The sequence below is a fragment of the Moschus berezovskii genome, chromosome 7, assembly GCF_049115385.1.
Source record: "Moschus berezovskii isolate FMDL1 chromosome 7, NW_MosBer_1.0, whole genome shotgun sequence".
NCBI classification, from domain to species: Eukaryota; Metazoa; Chordata; class Mammalia; order Artiodactyla; family Moschidae; genus Moschus; species Moschus berezovskii.
The window spans coordinates 14,912,278-14,932,746 of NC_142466.1; the positions used below are offsets into that span (position 1 = coordinate 14,912,278).

General features: G+C 43.4%; 1 protein-coding gene across 9 annotated transcripts in view; it reads right to left on the minus strand.

Annotated features, from left to right (window-relative positions):
* Positions 1–225: 225 nt before the first annotated feature.
* HMBOX1 (homeobox containing 1) overlaps positions 226–20,469 on the minus strand; it is a 191,466-nt gene continuing 171,222 nt past the window's right edge. The window contains exons 7-11 of one of the 9 annotated variants that reach the window (XM_055428068.2): positions 9,654–9,736; positions 7,648–7,743; positions 6,735–6,823; positions 6,423–6,494; positions 226–4,868 (exon numbers count right to left, since the gene is read on the minus strand). In XM_055428068.2, coding sequence (XP_055284043.1) covers positions 4,731–4,868; positions 6,423–6,494; positions 6,735–6,823; positions 7,648–7,743; positions 9,654–9,736 — 478 coding nt within the window. In that variant the 3' untranslated portion in view covers positions 226–4,730. Of the gene's footprint in view, positions 4,869–6,389; positions 6,495–6,734; positions 6,830–7,647; positions 7,744–9,653; positions 9,737–20,469 lie in introns of all 9 variants that reach the window. The other 8 variants (XM_055428067.2, XM_055428066.2, XM_055428075.2 and 5 more) reach the window with 8 other exon arrangements.

The window sequence follows — 20,469 nt, forward strand, 5'->3', positions numbered from 1 at the left end:
TGGTGTAATACCTCTCAACTGGGTAACTTAGGCATTAGCGGGTAACGGTCAACTAGACAGCATGGAGATCAGGAAACAGAAGAGGGTTTCCAGAGCACACAGCTGCTTGCCAAATTTAATATGGCTAACAACTGATCCCCAAATCCTGAGTAAACACCCTTGTTATTTAGAGAACACACAAAAAGGAATGTTTTCTGTAACTCCTCCCCCACCCTGCATCCCACCCCTAAACAGATACCACCAGCAGGAGCTGGTCAGTGCGCCCAACTTTCACTTGGGAAATCCTGACAAACAAATGCGGCTCAGTAAAGCTATAAATGGATTTGGCTGGTCTCAACGCAGCCCCAGTGAATACAGTAGTAAAACAGTAATGTAATCACAACAGCAAAACGACAAACTCTATTACCACTCTGACGTAAGATTTAAATCACAGACAGGTTAGCACAGAAAACCAACGCACACGTAGAGGGTCAGGCTATTCAATGCAAAGTGCACGCGTGACTGTGCACAAAGTCATCAAGAGGAGAAATTATTGCCTAAGAATCTGTTGAGACTCACTGGGGGAAAAAAAATCCTCTGGTGGTTCTCTGACAATAACAAAAAGAAACAGCAATTTTAAAAGGCAGAGCCATAGGTGCATGGGAAGACTGCTTCCACCCAAACTGTTCTCAAGACCAAAGAGAGAGAAGGGCTCGATATTCACATTTTTAGGATGGGGGTAGGGGCTCATCTATGAAAAAAGGGATCACTCCCAGAGGGTGGACAGAGAGAATGGCTGGTCACTGGAATAAGTAGCTAGTCAAAAAGCAGAGCTGCAAGACAGGAAGGAGTGTTTGTGTGACGAGATGGACCACACCCCCTACTCTGCCTGCTGCAAAAGATGAGAAAATTCCAGCAGGAAGTCAGCTCAAGATGAGGCCTTGGTTTTGAGCCCAAAGAGAAGAGGAGTTAACCACAGACAGAGAGATGTGCCTGTAGATTTCTGATGAAACAAAGGACAATTTTCTTATACCTGCTAGTTGAAACTGTGCAAAGGCCAAACAGGGAGAACTGAAACAACTCTGTCACTAGCTCTTCATGAGTTGTCCCTTTTGAGGTAAAGATATACCTGGACATCTGGATAGAGGAGCTGCTGGTCACAAACTGCTGCAACCCTATAGGCCTGGATGTGGACCCTCCCATCTCCTCAATTGGACTGAAGCAGTCTTCCTGTGAATGACAACGGGGATGTGGGGAAGCCCCAACCCTGCCAAACGCCAGACTGTGGGAACTGTACAGACCCCAAAGGTGGGAGAAGCTAACCACACTCCTCTAACACTCACAGGACCGATTATGAAGAAAACTGCCTTAAGCTTTACTCCAACCGTACAAACTCTTCTGAAATAAACCACACTGTTTACTTCCTACCGACTGGCCTTCATCCGGTGTTAAGGTTCTCTTTTAATGCAAAAATGGCATTAGGATGGTCATCTTTAAAAGGTCTCTCTGTAAGGCTCTGTTTTAAGAAGGGGAGGAAGTTTACCCATATGACTGCAGTAATTCAACGAAAGTGTCTTAAAAAAAATAAGTTACCTGGAACTGCTTGCAAGGGTTCCTCACCTGGGAAGCAGCAGCCCCTGAAATAGTCCTCTGGGGCCTGAAAAACGTATAGCAGGAAGTGAGAAAAGAGGACGAAAAACCAAAAAGCATACAGTGGGATTGTTTCTTAAAGAGTCTATCTTCCCTTCAGAGAGCAACTCAGGGTTTCTATTTTAATACCACCCCTTAAACCTGAAGAAAAAAATTTACTCCCCAAAGATATTACTCATTAGTGGCAACTCCACATGCCATGCTAAGAACTAAGGTAGCCCGGAGAAGACAGCGGAGTTAAACCTGATGACCAAAACACCTATAGCAGATTTAAATTGAAGACCCAGAGAACTAAATTTTCACTCTTGGTGAGAAAGCCGAAGTTAAACATAAGGCAGTGGCAGTTAAGATCAGACTGGCAGCTGTCTTTAATGAAAGGGGTGAAGGCTCCTTCCTCTGGCTCCTACTGAACCCAAGGCGCTGCTACCCTGCCTGGCAAACACGTTCTTTCACTTTTCCCAGATTTCTGGGTAGCACCTGGTACTGCCTTCACGGATACTCACCTTTATTCTCTGAAGCTTTTTTCCTTCCTGAAAGGTCTTAAAACATTGAAACCTTTGGGCTCTTCTCTGGCAGTCACTCTGTTTCTTTAGAAACTGCAGCTGCCTTTACAGTTTGAGTCTGTTTCTTTAAAAGGAACCAGCAAGAACAGATGATACTGGCAATCCCATCATAAAGAAGCTATCAATTATAATAATCTCCTTACAATAAATCACGGATGCAGCTTGTCAGACAGTATATTTTTCTCTCTCCTTTTCTTTCTGATTTAACTGGAAGTAAGACAAAAATTCCACTGAGATGGAAAGATAAATACGTTATATTTTTTCTAAATAATATCAAAGGAAAGATAGCTAACACAGTCTAATCTCAATAAAAAGTCAAACACACCAAGAAAGAAGATGAATGGGGGTGGGGAGGGGGGGTCATTCCTGAGAACAACAAATGCTACTCTTGAATTTGTTGGTTCAAGTAATACAGTGAAACAGAAAAAGACTACTTCATTTTACTTCAATCCTGGGAAGCTGGAAAAAAATATATACATTTTCCCCCTGAAATCCTAGGACAAGAGCAGGTCCTGCCTGTAGCTCTATAAAGTCATGGACCCACAGAGGCAGCACCTCCATGCCTCCCAAAGGCCTCCTCACACTGACGTGCAGGATGGACAGACGCGGAGGCGAGCGCATCAGCAGGTGCCTTAGGTGGAGCGAGACCAGCTAGAAGCTGGCGGATATTCGGAATCTCACTGATGAGGAAGGGAAACAGGAAGGCCAGTCATTCTCTCTCTCTCTCTCTCTCAATGGTTTTAAGTTGAAAACATTTGGTGGGTAAGGAAGGGTGACGAGGTCAGGAAATGGCCCCCTCCTTCAATCTTAGAAATAATTTGCAGGCAATGGACAAACAGACGAAACCCTGCTTAAGAGCCAGCCCCGTCCATGTTCCCCTTCACATAAGGTTTTGTCGCAGAGAGGTGGGGCGAAGCGGGAAATACAGAGCGGTCGGCCTCTTTCAGACGCACCCTACCCTGGAGGCTGCTCCTCTTACGCACCGTGACACTGTGTCCTTTAATCGAGATGCCAAGAGATCATTTTCATATGAGGCCGGCAGATGTAATATTCTTGGATGCATGAGTAGTTCATCATTTCGCTACTGGATGACAAGGTGATCACAGGGTGACTTTTCTAACGCAAGTTCACTGTTTGGTATTTTGAGTTCTCAAAATGAAAAAAAGATTTATCAAATATAAATATCTTTAAAAAGTAACAAAAGTGCTACATATGTGATCAAGGAAAAAAATTCCATTAGTTACTGCCGCTTAAAGTAGATTAAACTTTACAAATATTACCACATCCATTATCAATATGGCTTCCAATTATTAAATAAATTGCCTGTAGCAATACAGCTTTCCACACCTCCACAAGGACAGAGTAAAGAGAACACCAAGTCACATCTCGCAGACCCGCCACGGAAGCGGCTACGTCCCCTGCTTTTTTCTGCTCCTATTTAGGAAAGCATTTGCGCTTGTGACAGTCAGTAGGCATAATCCCACGACAGAGTCCTCTACCAAGCTCTCATGTTGAGGGGGCTTCAATTTAATGGCTACAGGGACTGGAAGTTCGTTCCCTCACTTTTGGCCTTAGCTCCATCCTTGAATTACCTTTCTGGGTTTTTGGTAGCAAGGAAAGGGGACACAGACAGGAGGCAGAGCCGCTTCCGCGATGACTTCCGGCACCTTTCCAGGTGGGCACGTACCTGTGCCTGTACTGTACAATGGTTCTAATCACATCCACCATTACTACACATTCGGCTCATGGTTTTTCCCAATGCTCTCAAGCTGGGTTTTGTGGGGTATTTTTTTAACTTTTTTGTCATTTTTCTGTTTAATCATGGTCCCAAAGGCAGAAGGCAGTATTTTATCTACTCAGTCACACAGCTTGTGAGAGGAAAGGATGTCTGTGTCAGGCATGTTAACATCAACCGAAATCTGAGATCGAGTTTTTCCACTGACATTCTTAGCACAGCACCCAAAGAAGTATAATCTAGCCACGGTGTGACTATTATGAGGCACGGCTTATTGCAGCTGGAAATCAATTATTCCCACGTGGTGGGGGGGGTGTTCTAGCGTTCCTTTTACTCTGCGGACACTCCCCAGATGGTGTCTGTCAATCCTGGCCACACAACCTCAGCTTGCATCCTACCAGTCTTGGGGAAGGAAGAGGGATAGAGACTAGTGTTACAGGAATCTAAAGGTACCCAAGGTTTTACACGGAGCCTACTATTTGAGAACTGAGGGCTAGCTAAATACCTGGAAGCACTTTCTTGGAATGCTAAGACAGAGCAGCAAGATTTTCTAGCCTCGGAGGCTGGGAGAGGGAAGTTTGGTTGGTTGGTTGGTTGGTTATTAGTTACTGGGAATTAATACTGAGAGAGTATATGCAAAGGCTGAGGGCACCATGCCATCTTCACAGAACAAGACCCTAAGGGCTAACTGACATACAAGAAACTGCAAGTTATACTGTAAGAACACATGTTAAGGACCGAGGAAAGTCTGCTAAGGTGCTACGTCTAAACTAAGTTAACTTCTCGCGTTCAGCCCTCCCTCATCAGTCGTCATCCAGGGCCTCTGTCTTGATTTCGTTGGCTCCTTGTCGGGCCAGTGCCAAGATAGTGTGGTTGACTGCTGCCATTTCCACAGCTAACGAGATGGGGTCCTGGTGGTCACTATGGCTAGTGCTGTCATCCTAGACGTGCAGAAAGAAGAAGCAGATGTTATTGGGGGACTGGTGAGATCCTCCAGCGCACAGAAAAGCATGCTGGGGCAAGGGGAAGCAGAATATTTGTGGGAGGGGTCATGACAGGGTAGAGGTGAAATGTATTTAAGTAGACACTGAATGGATACAGGTCCAGAGACTACTGGTTGGCATTTTGATGGTTCAGTTGGCTGAGAATTTTTCCTTTTGTCAGAAAGACTGCTGGGGATGATGATCAAATCTGGACCATCCCAGGTTTGCAACCACTATAGCACTAGGAACTGACGGCCACACTAGTGAGCTTACATTCTGGATGGGTGCTCTTACAGATATCACATTCGCAGGATCTCTCTACCCAGTTGAGAAAACCAGGCAGAACTACAGATACCCACACCTTACGGATAAAAATGCATTTTAGTAGAAAATAAACCAAAACCCTCCTAAAACTCCAAATTCTCAGTTACAACAGAGAGAAGAGTAACTGTCGGAAGTGGCTATGCACTCGGCTGTAAGGGGAGCTGGGGGAGGGAAGCGCAGGCGTCTTACTTGGAAGGTGTGAAGCTTGCCTTCCACATCGCTGTGTGATAAACAATACAGCTGTAAAGGAAGCTGCACTGCAGGGTGTTGGTCAGGCACTGAAGGTGGTGTTACAAATAAGGTATAAGTTTCTCACCTGTCCTCTTCAGGGGACTCTATAGCAGAAAGCTTTGGGAAGGGTAAGTCCCTTCCTGGGAAAAAAGCATGGTATGTGCTGCCCTTAGGGCCTCTGGAAAAAGGATGGAAATGATCCATCTACACTGGTAAACTAACAAAGATGTTTCTGCTTAGACTTCCAGAACGTTCTCTACAGTGAAACGTGCAGCTCTGACTTGGGGTCCTCGGGGGGGCGGGGGGGGAGGGAAGACTTGGGAAGTATAGGCAACACTGTTCATTCTCACAGGCTGGTCTTTGGTTTACACAGGGATCAGCATGGAACTGGAGGGACTCTGGCAGTGTCTACGCTCAAGCTGCAGGACGGTGAGCAGAAGGAGAGCATGGTGGACTCTTGTTTACGAGCTGGCTGAGTGGGGTACACTAACTAGGAAAGAGCAAACGTGTTCCCGCTGGCGCCTAGAAGAGACCACACATTCTCTTCATATTCCAAACGGAGTGAGTTTAAAATCCTTAAAAAAAATTTAAATATTTAAGTGAGGAAAAACTCCCACATTCTTAGTTATTGAATTATTCCATCCAGTGGCTACAATTAAATATATTTTCCCCCTTAAGCAATGAAGAGGAAGTCAGGGTGAGGTGAGCAGACATGCATTTATGAGAGGGTGTGTGTGTGTCCATGTGCCAGAGACTCTGGAGGGAACACGGTCTCGGCACAAGGGCTCCCACGGCATGGGGCCGAAGCGGGTAGGCCCTTCCACTGTGTGCGGGTGGGTTCATGTCCAGGCAGGGCCGCGGCTGCCCGAAGCCCCTAGCATCTCTCAGACATTGAGTGTGTGTGTGGTGGATGGTGGAACTTGCTTGTTTGGATCAGATCCTCCTCTCTTCTTCTACCTTCTCTGCTTCTCTGCCTCCCTCTGAACTTCTTCCCTCCTCCTCCTCCCCATTGCGTACTTGCCAAGTATCCTGTTGTATGACAATAAATCCGTGTGGGTGAATAAGGATTTCTCACAAATTCAACAGGACAACTGAATCTTAACCACATTCCTTTCAAGTTATATGAAAATCTAACTAGACACATGAGCAGAGCTGGAGGGACCTTAGCTCACCCCCACCCCCCCACCCCGGACAAAGCGCACCCACAGAATTGAGTTGTCATACGACCCCACCCGCTCTGTACCCAGCAGCACCTGCTCTGTGGCTCACCTGCTCCGAGTAGTCATTCCCGTCCACGTCATCACTGTTGGAGTGGCCTCCCGGACTCTGTACATCTATCCCATGACTCTCCAGGATTGCTGCTTCTTCGAAAAAAGCAAACAGATCCCTAAATTATCTGTTACCATACCATTAAGGTCTAAACACTGAATCTGTATTGAGGAAATGAGAATGCAATTAAACAAAACCCTAGACTAAGTCTTGTTTCTTCTCAATTGCACACAACACGTTTGCCCTCCTGGAGCCCCTGCTGCTCCGTGTGTGCATCTGAGCGGCTGACTGGTAGGTGCTTCGTACTTACCAGCTAATTAAACGGCTCTCCTGTCTTGGGGTTCTACAAAGCATTTGAGGTTTCTCATGATGAAGAAGTAAGTTTTTAAGTGAGATACAATTTAAGAAGCTCAAAACCAGCCCACCATCTTGATCTCATCAATTCATGTTTCTTAAATGCTTTTTTTTTCAGTCTTGTTTTTAACTAGGTTCCTTGTATATTTAGACGCTTTTATTCCAATTCTGTTAATCAGCTGTTTCTAAGCCTCTGGGTCATAGCCTGGTAACAATGAAAAGGCTTATTAGGGTGTCACATTCCCCCTCTCAAAGCCTTACAGGTAGCTTTCATCTGCACCATAGGAGTAACTGATTAGAGATCATGTCTAATTCCAGATTTTTGCACATTAAGAATGATGAGGTTTAGAAATAATAATGTCATTCTTAGTATAATACAAATAGTATGATTAGTATTAACTTTACATTATTAAAAATACAATGAAGAAAAACATAAGGGCAATTCTTGCTAGGCTTAAAGGGTAGTCTCATTTAGACCTGCAATTCTAAACTGAAGTCACTCTTAAACACAAGGCCCAGGACTGCCTCCAAAGAGACAGCAGCCTCTCGGATACATTACCGATATTGGCTCTTCTCTTGATCTCCTTCCGCCTGTTAGCAAACCAATTATATACTTTCAGGGAGGTAACTCGTTCCAGATCTGACAGTTTTTTGCCTGTGAAGACATGCAGTAAAATTCAGAAAACCTGTATCTGAGGCTAGTTTTATGGGACAATATTTTTTTTTTTCAAAATGTTCTTTTCACTGCATTTATTGCCAGAATAACAGATATAGAATTTTTTTTAGCATGATCTAGTAATATATATGGACATAATTACGGAATGAATAAACATATGGTGGTGGTGGTTTAGTCGCTCAGTTGTGTCCGACCCTGGCGATCCCGTGGACTGTGGTCCGCCCAGCTCCTCTGTCCATGGGGTCCTCCAGGCAAGAACACTGGAGTGGGTTGCCATTTCCTCCTCCAGAATAAACACATAAATAGTGGTAAAGAACCTGCCTACCAATGCAGGAGACAAGAGACACGGGTTCAATTCCTAGGTTGGGAAGATCCCCTGGAGGAGGGCGTGGCAACCCACTGTGGTATTCTTGTCTGGAAAATCCCATGGACAGAGGAGCCTAGCGGGCTATAGTCCATAGGGTCACAGAGAGTCAGACACAACTGAAGCGACTTAGGATAGGATGGATAAATAAACATACGAACAGCCCTAATAACACAAAATGCTTCAATTCAGAAAGTCACACAATATGAAGGAATTTCAATATAAAATATTAAAGGATTCAGTCTGCTAGGGTTCAAAGTTCACATGACAGGGATATGAAAGCTTCATTTAATTAGCATCATTTACTTAGATGAATATATTATTCTTTATCACGTTCCCAGATAGTTGAAGTTTCCTTACATCTTTAAGGCCTTGTATTAACTAGTTTCCTGCTGTCTTAAGACAGAGACCACTACCCATGTCTTCTTAAAGACTAAGGTCACTATGCCCATCTGTTATTGTAACTACACGGGGACACACAACACAATTCAAGTTGCAAACTGCTGTCAAACGTGATGGTTTACGGATAGCACCATGTTTACCAACACGGCGACCACCCCTTCTGCTTCATCGTTTTCTATTTTAGCTTTTAACCCTCAATGAGTAGAGGGACCAGAAAACAGGTCAGGCACTTGATACACTGAGGTTAAGTACTTTCCAGGAAGAGTCTGAGTTCATCCAGCACAGCGTTAGGGCTGGGGCTTTGGCCTGTGAGAAGTAAGGGTACCGATGTCGTTGTAGCTGAGTGTGTATGTTCTGGATGGTTAGAAGTCTGGCTTCTAACTAAGGCAGAATAAATTAGTATTTAATTATCACAAAACAGTGATAAAACTTAAAACATAAAAAAGTGATATTTTTGTCTGTACCCTTTAAGCCAATTCAATTAACTGGCCAAATGGAGATCAACTGGATCTTCTTCACAGAGAATGGTTTCTGGTTTAAAAAAAACCACCACCACCATAATCTGTGGAAGAATATTAGCACACGATGTATGAGTGTTTCAGGGGCTCTGCTGACTTGCACAGAAACAACTGGACTTCAGAATGGAAATACTCTCAGCCAAGAAGTCATCCCAGTGTAGAAATGGGAAAGAAGTCCGCTCCAAAAAGAATTCTTTCTTTAAATAGGAATACAGAATTATATAATTTTCAACAGTTACAAAACAAAGCTATCTTAATATTTACATTAACAAATCTTGTTTAAGTATGCTAACTTTAAAACTATTTTGAAACTGGTATGTTTATGCTGTATTTTTGAAAAAAGAAATCTACACAGTCTTTAAAACTAGTAATTTCAAGGTTGTGTTATCTCAAGCAAGGATACTCACTGGAACTTTCCTACATGAAGCCTAATTTGGAGTAGTGTAATCACCCCCTCAGAAGTATAGTGTGAACAAGACAGGGCAACGACCATCCACAGGAGGATGGTGGGAATGGAGCCAAGAACACCGCTGGGATGAGGCAGAGATTGAGGTCCCAAATGCTGGTCCAAGTGCAGCCCAGAGCCAGCGCGCTCGCTGCCTTACCTGGCTTCTGTATCACTGCGTTGCAGGCATTTGCAATTTCTTCTCTCTTTGCTTCATCTGGGTATTGATTCTCATTGAAGTAACTGGAGAGGCAATCAGTTAAGACACAAAGTTTGTACTTTTAGAAATGTGCTCTCCTTAAAACACAAGCTCACTGAAAAAGATGTCCTTTTCTAGGATGTAACGTTAATGCCTAGTCCAGACTGTCTGACGGAATTTCCTATGAGGATAGAAACAGTCTTTCTGTCCAGCGGGGCAGCCACTACTCACATGTGGCTACTGAGCACCTGAAATGACGCTGATGTGACGGAAGAAGTGAACTTTTGATTTTAGCAAATTTAAACAGTTACATGTGACTGGGGGCTACTATGTTGGCTAGGACAGGTTTAGCCACTGCTCAGCTTCGATAAAAGATGTACTGGACTATAAAAGTTACTTGTGATATGGGTGGCTGACTGGAATCACAGACTTCCGTTACTGAGGCACTGGTAACAACAGGGCTCTTTCTGTATGTCTTCTTGTTTGTAGCAGCAAAACTTGGAAATTACTCAAATGTCCATCAACAGAAGAACGATAGAACAAATTATGAGACATCTGTATTTATACACGGGTATTTAAAAAGGACTAGAAAAACTATTCACTGGCCTGGGGAGGTGTTCTTGACATGGTCCTAAGTGGGGAAAAAAAAAAACAACAATCTGTAGAATAATGTGCGTGTAAAAGTACTGCTGGGAAATTTTTAAAATTACTGTCTAACTTAGAGAATGAACTTATGTTTGCCAGGGGCAAAGAATAGAAGACGGGATAGTTAGGGAGTTTGGGATGGACATGTACACACTGCTGTTTCTAAAATGGATAATCAACAAGAACCTACTGTATAGCACAGGGGACTCTATTCAATGTTATGTGGCAGCATGGATGGGAGGGGAGTTTGGGGGAGAATGGATACGTGTATGTGTGTATACATATATATACACACGGCTGAGTCCCTTTGCTGTGCACCTGCAACTATCACACTGTTAATCTGTTATACTCCGATATAAAATAAAAATTTAAAAGAGGAAAAAAAAAAAACTTGAGTATGTGTACTTAAATCTGCACAGATACAGGGTGGGGGGAGGGGACATGAATACTTATGGTTGATTTGAGTTGCTGTATGGCAGAAATCAACACAACACTGTAAAGCAATTATCCTCCAGTTAAAAAAAAAACCTAAGTGACTAAGTATCAGAATATTGATATATTTATCCTCTAATAAAATGTCCTCATAAAAAAATCTGCTTGGATAAAAGCTAGAAGGGTACACATCAAGGTTGATTACCTTATCGCGGGGAAAGGGATAAGTAGGAGGAAATTTAAACATTTTAAGGTTTATTTTTGCCTTTTTCCACATGCTAAAATGCATATATTACTTCTGTACAATAGTACTTAAGGAAATTGGGTTTATTGAACCTATCCTTGGCATTATCAGACCTGTGAGACCATATGTGGAAACAATGCTTATTAGTACTACTTGTTCTATCACCTATGAGTTTTCAAAAAGGAAAATAGAATTTCTGTGCTTTGAACCTGGAAACTTAAGATCAGGAAATGATTCCTTGTCACATCCTAGTTCCTCTCACTTCCTTGGGGACTTCCCTTCCCCCAGAACACAGCTCTCCCCTTCCCTCACCCTCTGTCTGCACTGGTGACAATGCCATTCTCTTGGGAGGTCCCTAACCTCCCTTGAACCCTGCCTTCTGCAGTGCAGCTCCTCTCCCCCGCACTCTCTCCATGTGGAGAGCATCGTTCGCTGGAGTCCCGACACAGCAGCTGCCATCAATGAACAGCCTTTCCTTTTCTACAATATAAGTGACAGAACTCTATCAATGCAGTTGTGCAGTTACCACCCCACACAGTGGTCTCCTGCTTTAGCCCAGGAGTTACACATCTCTTTCCACATGATTTTCTGCTATCATTTTTAGAGCTTCCATGTTCATACTGAGGATTCTTCCAAGTCACTGCTCCACTGCCACATTCCTACTGACTTTAACTCCACCTCTGCTATTTGGGCAAAGACTCTGGATTGGTTTTCATTAACCAACAGCACAGGCATTACCCAGGGGCTTGTTAGAAAAGCGGAATCCCAGACCTTGCCTTAGACTAAATGAGAATCTGAATTTTAACAAGATCTCCAGGTAATCTGACTGCACATTAATGTTTGAAAAGCACAGCATCAGCACATTTACTTAAAATTCACCAACAAAGACAACAAAAGCAGATACTAAGTATCTAATGTTATATGCATCTACTGTGGGTCAAGAAGAGAATTAGATAGTTTCTGACCACAAGGAGTTTATAATCTACTGAAAGTGAAGTGAAAGTGTTAGTCGCTCAAGTCGAAGTGTTAGTTGCTCAGTCGTGTCCAACTCTTAGTAACCCACCAGGCTCCTCTGTCCATGAAATTCTCCAGGCAAGAATACTGGTGTGGTAGCCATTTCCACCTCCAGGGGATCTTCCTGACCCAGAAATTAAACGTGGGTCTCCTGTACTACAGGCAGATTTTTTACCATCTGAGCCACCAGGGAAGCCCATAATCTACTGAAAGTGAAAGTGAAGTCGCTCAGTCATGTTCAACTCTTTGTGACCCCTGAAACTATAGCCGACCAGGCTCCTCTGTCCATGGGATTTTCCAGGCAAGAATACTGGAGTGGGTTGCCATTTCCTTCTCCAGGGGATCTTCCTAACCCAGGGATCGAACCCGGGTCTCTCACATTGTAGGCAGACGCTTTACCGCCTGAGCCACCAGGGAAGTCTAATCTACTGAAGAGACACATAAATCATGCATAAATCACTACTCTTGTGATAAGATTCCATAGGCTGCCTGAACAGAGGAGGGTGGGAGCACAGAGGAAAGTGTGCTCAGTGCTGCCGTAAGACTTGGCACAGGAAGTGCCATCTGAGTTACCTCTTGAAGACAAGATAGGAGTTTGCAAAGCAGAGAAGAGAAAGAAGAACTTTTCATGAAAGGGAAAAAGCATGAGCAAAGGCAAAAAGGTATATTAAAGTCTTGATGGTTCTGGGCATGGAGAAGAGTTCAGTGTGGTTAGAATATGGAGTTCACAAGAAAAAATGAGAGATGCTAGTCTGGAGGAGTAGGATGGGGCCACCTTGTGATGTTCCATATGTAATAAAGATTTCATCTTGAAATAGAGGTTTTACAAGCTGCACAGAGATACACTCCCAGCTGTGTTTTAGAAAGATAGCACATTTCAAGACTAAAGATGACTCAGACTTAGAACTCCATGACTAAATCTGAAATTCTGAAATTCCCTAGTCAACTTTCTACTCACCTACTCCACCTCTTCAAATTTCTTCTTTACACTAATCTCAAATCCTTTTAAACCCTCCCCCAACTTAAAAAACCTGTTCATCTATCACTCTTCTTCTGACCTCATCTCACTTCTTACCCTGAATTCCATGTCAAGCTGAATCAACAGTATCTCTTAGGAGATACCATATGATTCAGGAATCCCACTCCTAGGCATACATCCAGATGATAATTCAAAAGATACATGCAGCTCTATGTTCACAGTAGCACTATCCACAATAGCGAAGACAAAGAAGCAACTTAAATGTTCATCGACAGACAACTGGATAAAGAAGATACGGTACGTATATACATTTCACAATCAGTCGTAAGAAAAAACGAAAATAATGGCATTTGCCGCAACATGCGGACAACTAGAGATTATTGTACCAAGTGAAAGTGAAGTCGCTCAGTCATGTCTGACTGTTTGTGACCCCATGGACTGTAGTCTGCCAGGCTCCTCCATCCATGGGATTTTCCAGGCAAGAGTACTGGAGTGGGTTGCCATTTCCTTCTCCAGGGGATCTTCCCGACCCAGGGATCGATCCTGGGCCTCCTGCATTGCAGGCAGACTCTTTACCGTCTGAGCCACAAGCGAAGCCAAACTGAAGTAAGTCAAAAAGAGACAAATATCATACAATATTACTTAAATGTGGAATCTAAAATATGACCCAAATAAACCTGTCTATGAAACAGAAACAGAGGCAGGGGACATAGAGAATAGACTAGTGGTTGCCAAAGGGTTAGGGGGGAAAGAGGGTAGGAGTGGGAGTTGGGGATTAGCAGGTGCAAACTGGTATATATAGAATGGTGAAACAATAAGGTCCTACTGTACAGCACAGGACACTATATTCAGTATCCTATAATAAACCATAATGAGAAAGAATATGAAAGAGAATGTGTGTATGTGTGTTTGTGTATATATATGTATGTGTGTGTATAACTGAGTCACTTTGTTTTACAGCAGTAGTTAACACTAATTCAACTATACTTTAATAGAAAATAATAAAAAAACAACAACAGTATCTCTTAGGAGAAATTCTGATTACTCAGCTTTTCTGTCCTTCCAACCTGCCACCCTGCAGAAAGCACCTTCCACTTGTTTTCTTCCATCCTTCAATCAGGGTACCAAGAGTTCCTGGACAAAGTTATAAAACAGGGCCAGCCAAGTGATTTCTTTATAACCTTGTGTTTCTCGACCTTAACTAGGCCCCTTGTTTCTGATGGGAATGCTTTTTGTCCTTCTAGCCAACTGTCTATAATACTCCATCTTTCATGCTCCTCTTTCCTGAAACCTTTCCACTCTTAAGTCCCGAGCCCTCAAACCTATCACTGTCACTTTTTTTGCAGATGCCTCCTCTTTTACCAAGATGGAGATTATTAGGATTTGTTTAATATTTTTAGCTTCTCAACTTCTATATGTCTCTGAGTCACTGCTCGTTCACCTCTGCATCTCATGGACGAGGAAGATACAGTCTCCTCTTCGAGGTCTACTTCTCCACTTGTGTCTTTGATCTCATCATCCTGCCGTTTCATTTTCTCATGTCTCCTTTCTTTCCTGCATATCTTTTCTTTTTTAAAAAGTTATTTATTTAATTGGAGGCTAATTACTTTACAATATTGTAGTGGTTTTTGCCATATATTTACATGAACCAGCCATGGGTGTACATGTGTCCCCCATTCTGAACCCCCTCCCACCTCCCTCCCCATCCCATCCCTCAGGGTCATCCCAGTGCACCGGCCCTGAGCACCCTGTGTCACCTGCATATCTTTTCCCTGTGCCCTCATAATTTACTCTATTTCACTCATTTTATGATGCACATTTCTTCATTATTATGATTCTAAAATAAGGATACATCTTATAATTCGTCGTGTCTGAAAATTAAATAGCAGCGTCTCCCCTCCATGCCAGTATATAAAATAAAGGTGTGTCATGCAATCAAAGCCTTCCTAGATTTGATGGAATGTGGTAGCTGCTAAGACCTAGAGGTCCCATTTCAGCAGTGGCTCTTGGCTACTATACCTTATTCTGCTAACTCTTCCAAATTATTGCAAAGCCTGTGATTGACACTCTACTCCCTCTAATGTCTGATTAATATGCCTAATGTATATCTCCAGTCATGCTGCTATTCTATTCAAATAAATTGTAAAGATTTATTATAGAGGTGTTCATAGTCCCCCTCTCCCCCAAGCTGCCTCTGTAGCTTTATCTACTGCTGCGCTCATATACGCATGCTAGTCTGGGGAAATGGAACAGCCGTGTCCAGGCCCTTCATCTCTGTACCTTTCTGCTGTCCTCCTATGTGCTCTTTGCCTCCCTGCCTGCTAACTATCTTGTCTTTCATGATACAGCTCAACTGTCACCTCTTGGCCAGTCAGAGGTAATTCCCTCACCCCATGAATCCACATCACCGGTTCCTCTCTCACACCTTTTTCATCCTGTATTATAGTTATCACTGTACACCTCTCTCTCCTACTACACCAAGAGCCGCCTGACACCAGGTGCAAGTCTGACTCACCCTCATCTGCACGCCTCGATGATGAGCTGTCCTCTTCAATAATGATGGACAGAGTCACCACCAGCCCAGTGCAGGGGCCTCCAAAAGAAACGGCTATCACTGTAAATGAACTGCTGACCCTCAAGGGTATATGTAGAGTTATCACAAGTTTCGAAGGGTACTTATTAAACTGTTACGAATGATGATTATGTCTTGGGAGCAAGAGTCCTGGGCTTGGGGAAGTGGGGGATGGGGCAGAAGACAGGGAAACATTGGTAGTAATTAAGATGGATTTTCACTTTCTGTTCTATATATTTACTTCTCTACTGAATTTCTAAAATGAAAATACACTATTTTAAAATAAAAGAACATTCAGTTCAGTTCAGTCGCTCAGTCGTGTCTGACTCTTTGCAACCCAATGAATCACAGCACACCAGGCCTCCCTGTCCATCACCAACTCCCGGAGTTCACACAAACTCATGTCCATTGAGTCGGTGATGCCATCCAGCCATCTCATTCTCTGTTGTCCCCTTCTCCTCCCGCCCCCAATCCCTCCCAGCATTACAGTCTTTTCCAGTGAGTCAACTCTTCACATGAGGTGGCCAAAGTATTGGAGTTTCAGCTTTAGCATCAGTCCTTCCAATGAACACCCAGGATTGATCTCCTCTAGAATGGACTGGTTGGATCTCCTTGCAGTCCAAGGGACTCTCAAGAGTCTTCTCCAGCACCACAGTTCAAAAGCATCAATTCTTCGGCGATCAGCTTTCTTCACAGTCCAACTCTCACATCCATACATGACCACGGGAAAAACCATAGCCTTGACTAGACAGACCTTGGTTGGCAAAGTAATGTCTCTGCTTTTTAATATGCTATCTAGGTTGGTCATAACTTCCAAGGAGTAAGCGTCTTTTAATTTCATGGCTGCAATCAGCATTCGCAGTGATTTTGGAGCCCAAAAAAATAAAGTCTGACACTGTTTCCACTGTTTCCCCGTCTATTTCCCATGAAGTGATGGGACCAGATGCCATGATCTTTGTTTTCTGAATGTTGAGCTTCAAGCCAACCTTTTCACTCTCCTCTTTCACTTTCCTCAAGAGGCTTTTTAGTTCCTCTTCACTTTCTGCCGTAAGGGTGGTGTCATCTGCATATCTGAGGTGATTGGTGTTTCTCCCGGCAATCTTGATTCCAGCTTGTGCTTCTTCCAGCCCAGTGTTCCTCATGATGTACTCTGCATATAAGTTAAATAAGCAGGGTGACAATATACAACCTTGACGTACTCCTTTTCCTATTTGGAACCAGTCTGTTGTTCCAAAGAACATTAGGAAAACATTTAAACAATTAAGAAGGAGCTTGTTAATCTAACTCCCTAAATAATTTATGTTTGGAAAGTGCATTTGAATCATCTAGAAAATACTAGGATTGTGACTGTCATTCTAGTGACTAACAGAATAAAACCACAGTATTTCTGGAAGCTAAATAAGAATTTAGAATTTTTCTTAGCACAACGGGGCCTGAGGAAGTGATAATTCAGAAATGGGCTCTGCAGAGGAGGCAGGAGCAGCATACTGATCAGTGCTCCCAGTTCCTGGCACTGTGGGGTACGAGGCCGTGAAGCACCAAGCACCCTCCTCAGGGGCCAGGCTCACCCAGCCTGGAAAAGAATGGCGAAGAGCAGGAGGAGAGAACAGGTGGGGACCAGAGCCCATCGAGGGCACCCAGCGGCAGCGGAGAGGCTAGGCAGTCTCCAACAAGGCTTCAGCCTTCTCCGGATCCCCTTCCCAGTGACTTCCATAGCCCCTGGGGAAGCAGGCTAACAACCAGCAGCCAGCGAAGGTTTACATGCTTAATGAGGACCAGCAGTGGGACAACCAGGGCACCAGGCATGTCATCCTGCTACGTGGAGCGGCTGAAGGGCATGTCCCTGGTAGTCAGGGCCTGACAAAACGTGGTCCACTGGAGAAAGGAATGGCAGACCACCTCAGTATTCTTGCTTTGATAATCCCACGAATAGTGTGAAAAGACAGAAAGATATGACACTGAAAGCTGAGACCACCATCTCCCCCAGGTGGTAGATGTCCAACATACTCCTGGGGAAGAGCAGAGAAACAGCTACAGAAAGGATGATGAGATGAGCTGAAGTGGAAATGATGCCCTTTTGTGGAATGTATGGTGGTGAAAGCAAAGTCCGATGCTATAAACAACACTACTGCACAAGAACCTGGAATGTCAGGTCCATGAATCAAGGTAAATTGGATGTGGTCAAACAGGAGATGGTAAGGGTGAACACTGACATCTTAGGAATCAGTGAACTAAAATGGACGGGAATGGTGGAATTTAATTCAGATGACCATTTTATCTACTACTGTGGGCATGAATCCCTTAGAAGAAATGGAGTAGCCCTCACAGTCAACAAGAGTCCGAAATGCAGTACTTGTGTGCCATCTCAAAAATGACAGAATGATCTCTGTTCGTTTCCAAGGCAAACTATTCAACATCAAGTAATCCAAGTCTAGGCCCCAACCACTAATGCTGAAAAAGCTGAAGCTGAACAGTTCTATGAAGACGTACAAGACCTTCTAGAACTTACACCAAAAAAAGATGTCCTTTTCATCATAGGGGACTGGAATGCAAAAGTAGGAAGTCAAGATACCTGGAGTGATAGACAAGTTTGGCCTTGGAGTACACCATGAAGCAGGGAAAAGGCTAACAGTTTTGCCATTTGGTCACAGCAAACATCCTCTTCTAAGCTAACAACACAAGAGACAACTCTTCACCTGGACATCACCAGATGGTCAATACCAAAATCAGACTTGATTATTTTCTTTGCAGCTAAAGATGAAGAAGCTCTATACAATCAGCAAAAATAAGACCTAGAGCTTACTGTGGCTCAGATCATCAGCTCCTTATTGCAAAATTCAGGCTCAAATTAAAGAAAGTAGGGAAAACCACTAGGGTATTCAGGTATGACCTAAATCAAATCTCTTACGATTATACAGTGGAGTTGACAAATAGATTCAAGGGATTAGAGCTGGTAGACAAAGTGCCTGAAGAACTATGGATAGAGGTTCATACCACTGTACAGAAGGTGGTATTCAAAACCATCCCCAAGAAAAAGAAATGCAAGAAGGCAAAGTGGTTATCTGAGGAGGACTTACAAATAACTGAGAAAAGCAGCAGAGTTCCAAAGACTATCAAGGAGAGATAAGAAAGCCTCTTAAGTGAACAATGCAGAGAAATAAAGGAAAACAACAGAATGGGAAAGATTAGAGATCTCTTCAAGAAAATTAGAGATACTAAGGGAACATTTTGTGCAAAGATGTGCACAATAAAGAGCAGAAATGGCAAGGACCTAACAGAAGCAGAAGAGATTAAGAAGAGGTGGCAAGAATACACAGAGGAGCTATACAAAAGTCTTAACGACCCAGATAACCACGATGGTGTGTTCACTCACCTAGAGCCAGAATCCTGGAGTGGGAAGTCAAGTGGGCCTTAGGAAGCCTTATTAGGAACAAAGCTAGTTGGAGGTGATGGAATTTCAGCTGTGCTATTTCAAATCCTAAAGATGATGCTGTGAAAGTGCTGCACTTAATAAGCCAGCAAATTTGGAAAACTCAGCAGTGGCCACAGGACTGGAAAAGGTCAGTCTTCATTCCAATCCCAAAGAAGAGCAATGCCAAAGAATGTTCAAACTACCACACAACTGCACTCACTTCACATGCTAGCAAGGTAATGTTCAAAATCCTTCAAGTTAGGCTTTAGCAGTACGTGAACCGTGAAATTCCAGATGCCCAAGCTGGATTTAGAAAAAGCAGAGGAACCAGAGATCAAAATTGCCAACATCCGATGGATCATTAAAAAAACAAGAGAATTCCAGAAAAACATCTGCTTCATTGACTATGCCAAAGCCTTTGACTGTGTGGATCACAGCAAACTGGAAAAATCTTAACGAGATGGGAATACCAGACCACCTTACCTGCCTCCTGAGAAACCTCTATGCAAGACAATAAGCAACAGTTAGAACCAGACATGGAATGAGAGACTGGTTCAAAATTGGGAAAGGAGTATATCAAGGCTATATATTGTCACCCTGCTTCCCTCCCTCCACCCTGCTTATTTAACTTATATACAGAGCGTATCATGTGAAATGCCAGGCTGGATTACTCACAAGCCGGAATCAAGACTGCCAGGAGAAATATCAACAACCTCAGATATGCAGATGACCACCCTAATGGCAGAACTAAAGAGCCTCTTGATGAAGGTGAAAGAGTATAGAGTGAAAAAGCTGGCTTAAAACTCAACATTCAAAAAACTAAGACTACGGCATCCAGTCCCATCAGTGAGATTTTATTTTCTTGGGCTCCAAAATCACTGCAGACCAGGAAATTGAAAGATGCTTGCTCCTTGGAAGAAGAGGTATGACAAATGCAGACAGCATATTAAAAACCAGATACATCATTTTGCTGTCAAATTTCCATCTAGTCAAAGCTACAGTTTTTCCAGTAGTCATGTATGGATATAAGAGTTGGACCGTAAAGTAGGCTGAGTGCCAAAGAACTGATGTTTTCAAATTTTGGTGCTGTAGAAGACTTGTGAGAGTCCCTTGGACTTCAAGGAGATCAAACCAGTCATTTCCTAACGGAAATCAACCCTGAATATTTGTTGGAAGGACTGATGCTAAAGTGAAGCTCCAATACTTTGGTCACCTGATGCAGAGAGCCAACTCATTGGAAAAGATCCTGATGGTGGGAAAATTTGAGGGCAAGAAGAGAAGAGGATGACAAAAGATGAGGTGGTTAGGTGGCATCACTGACTCAGTGGACATGAGTCTGAGCAAACTCAGAGAGGTAATGAAGGACAGGGAAGCCTGGCATGCCATAGTCCACGGGGTCGCAGAGAGTCGGACACCACTTGGCAAATGAACAAAACAACAAGAAGTTGCAGTTGTGGCATATATGATTGTTGTTGTGTT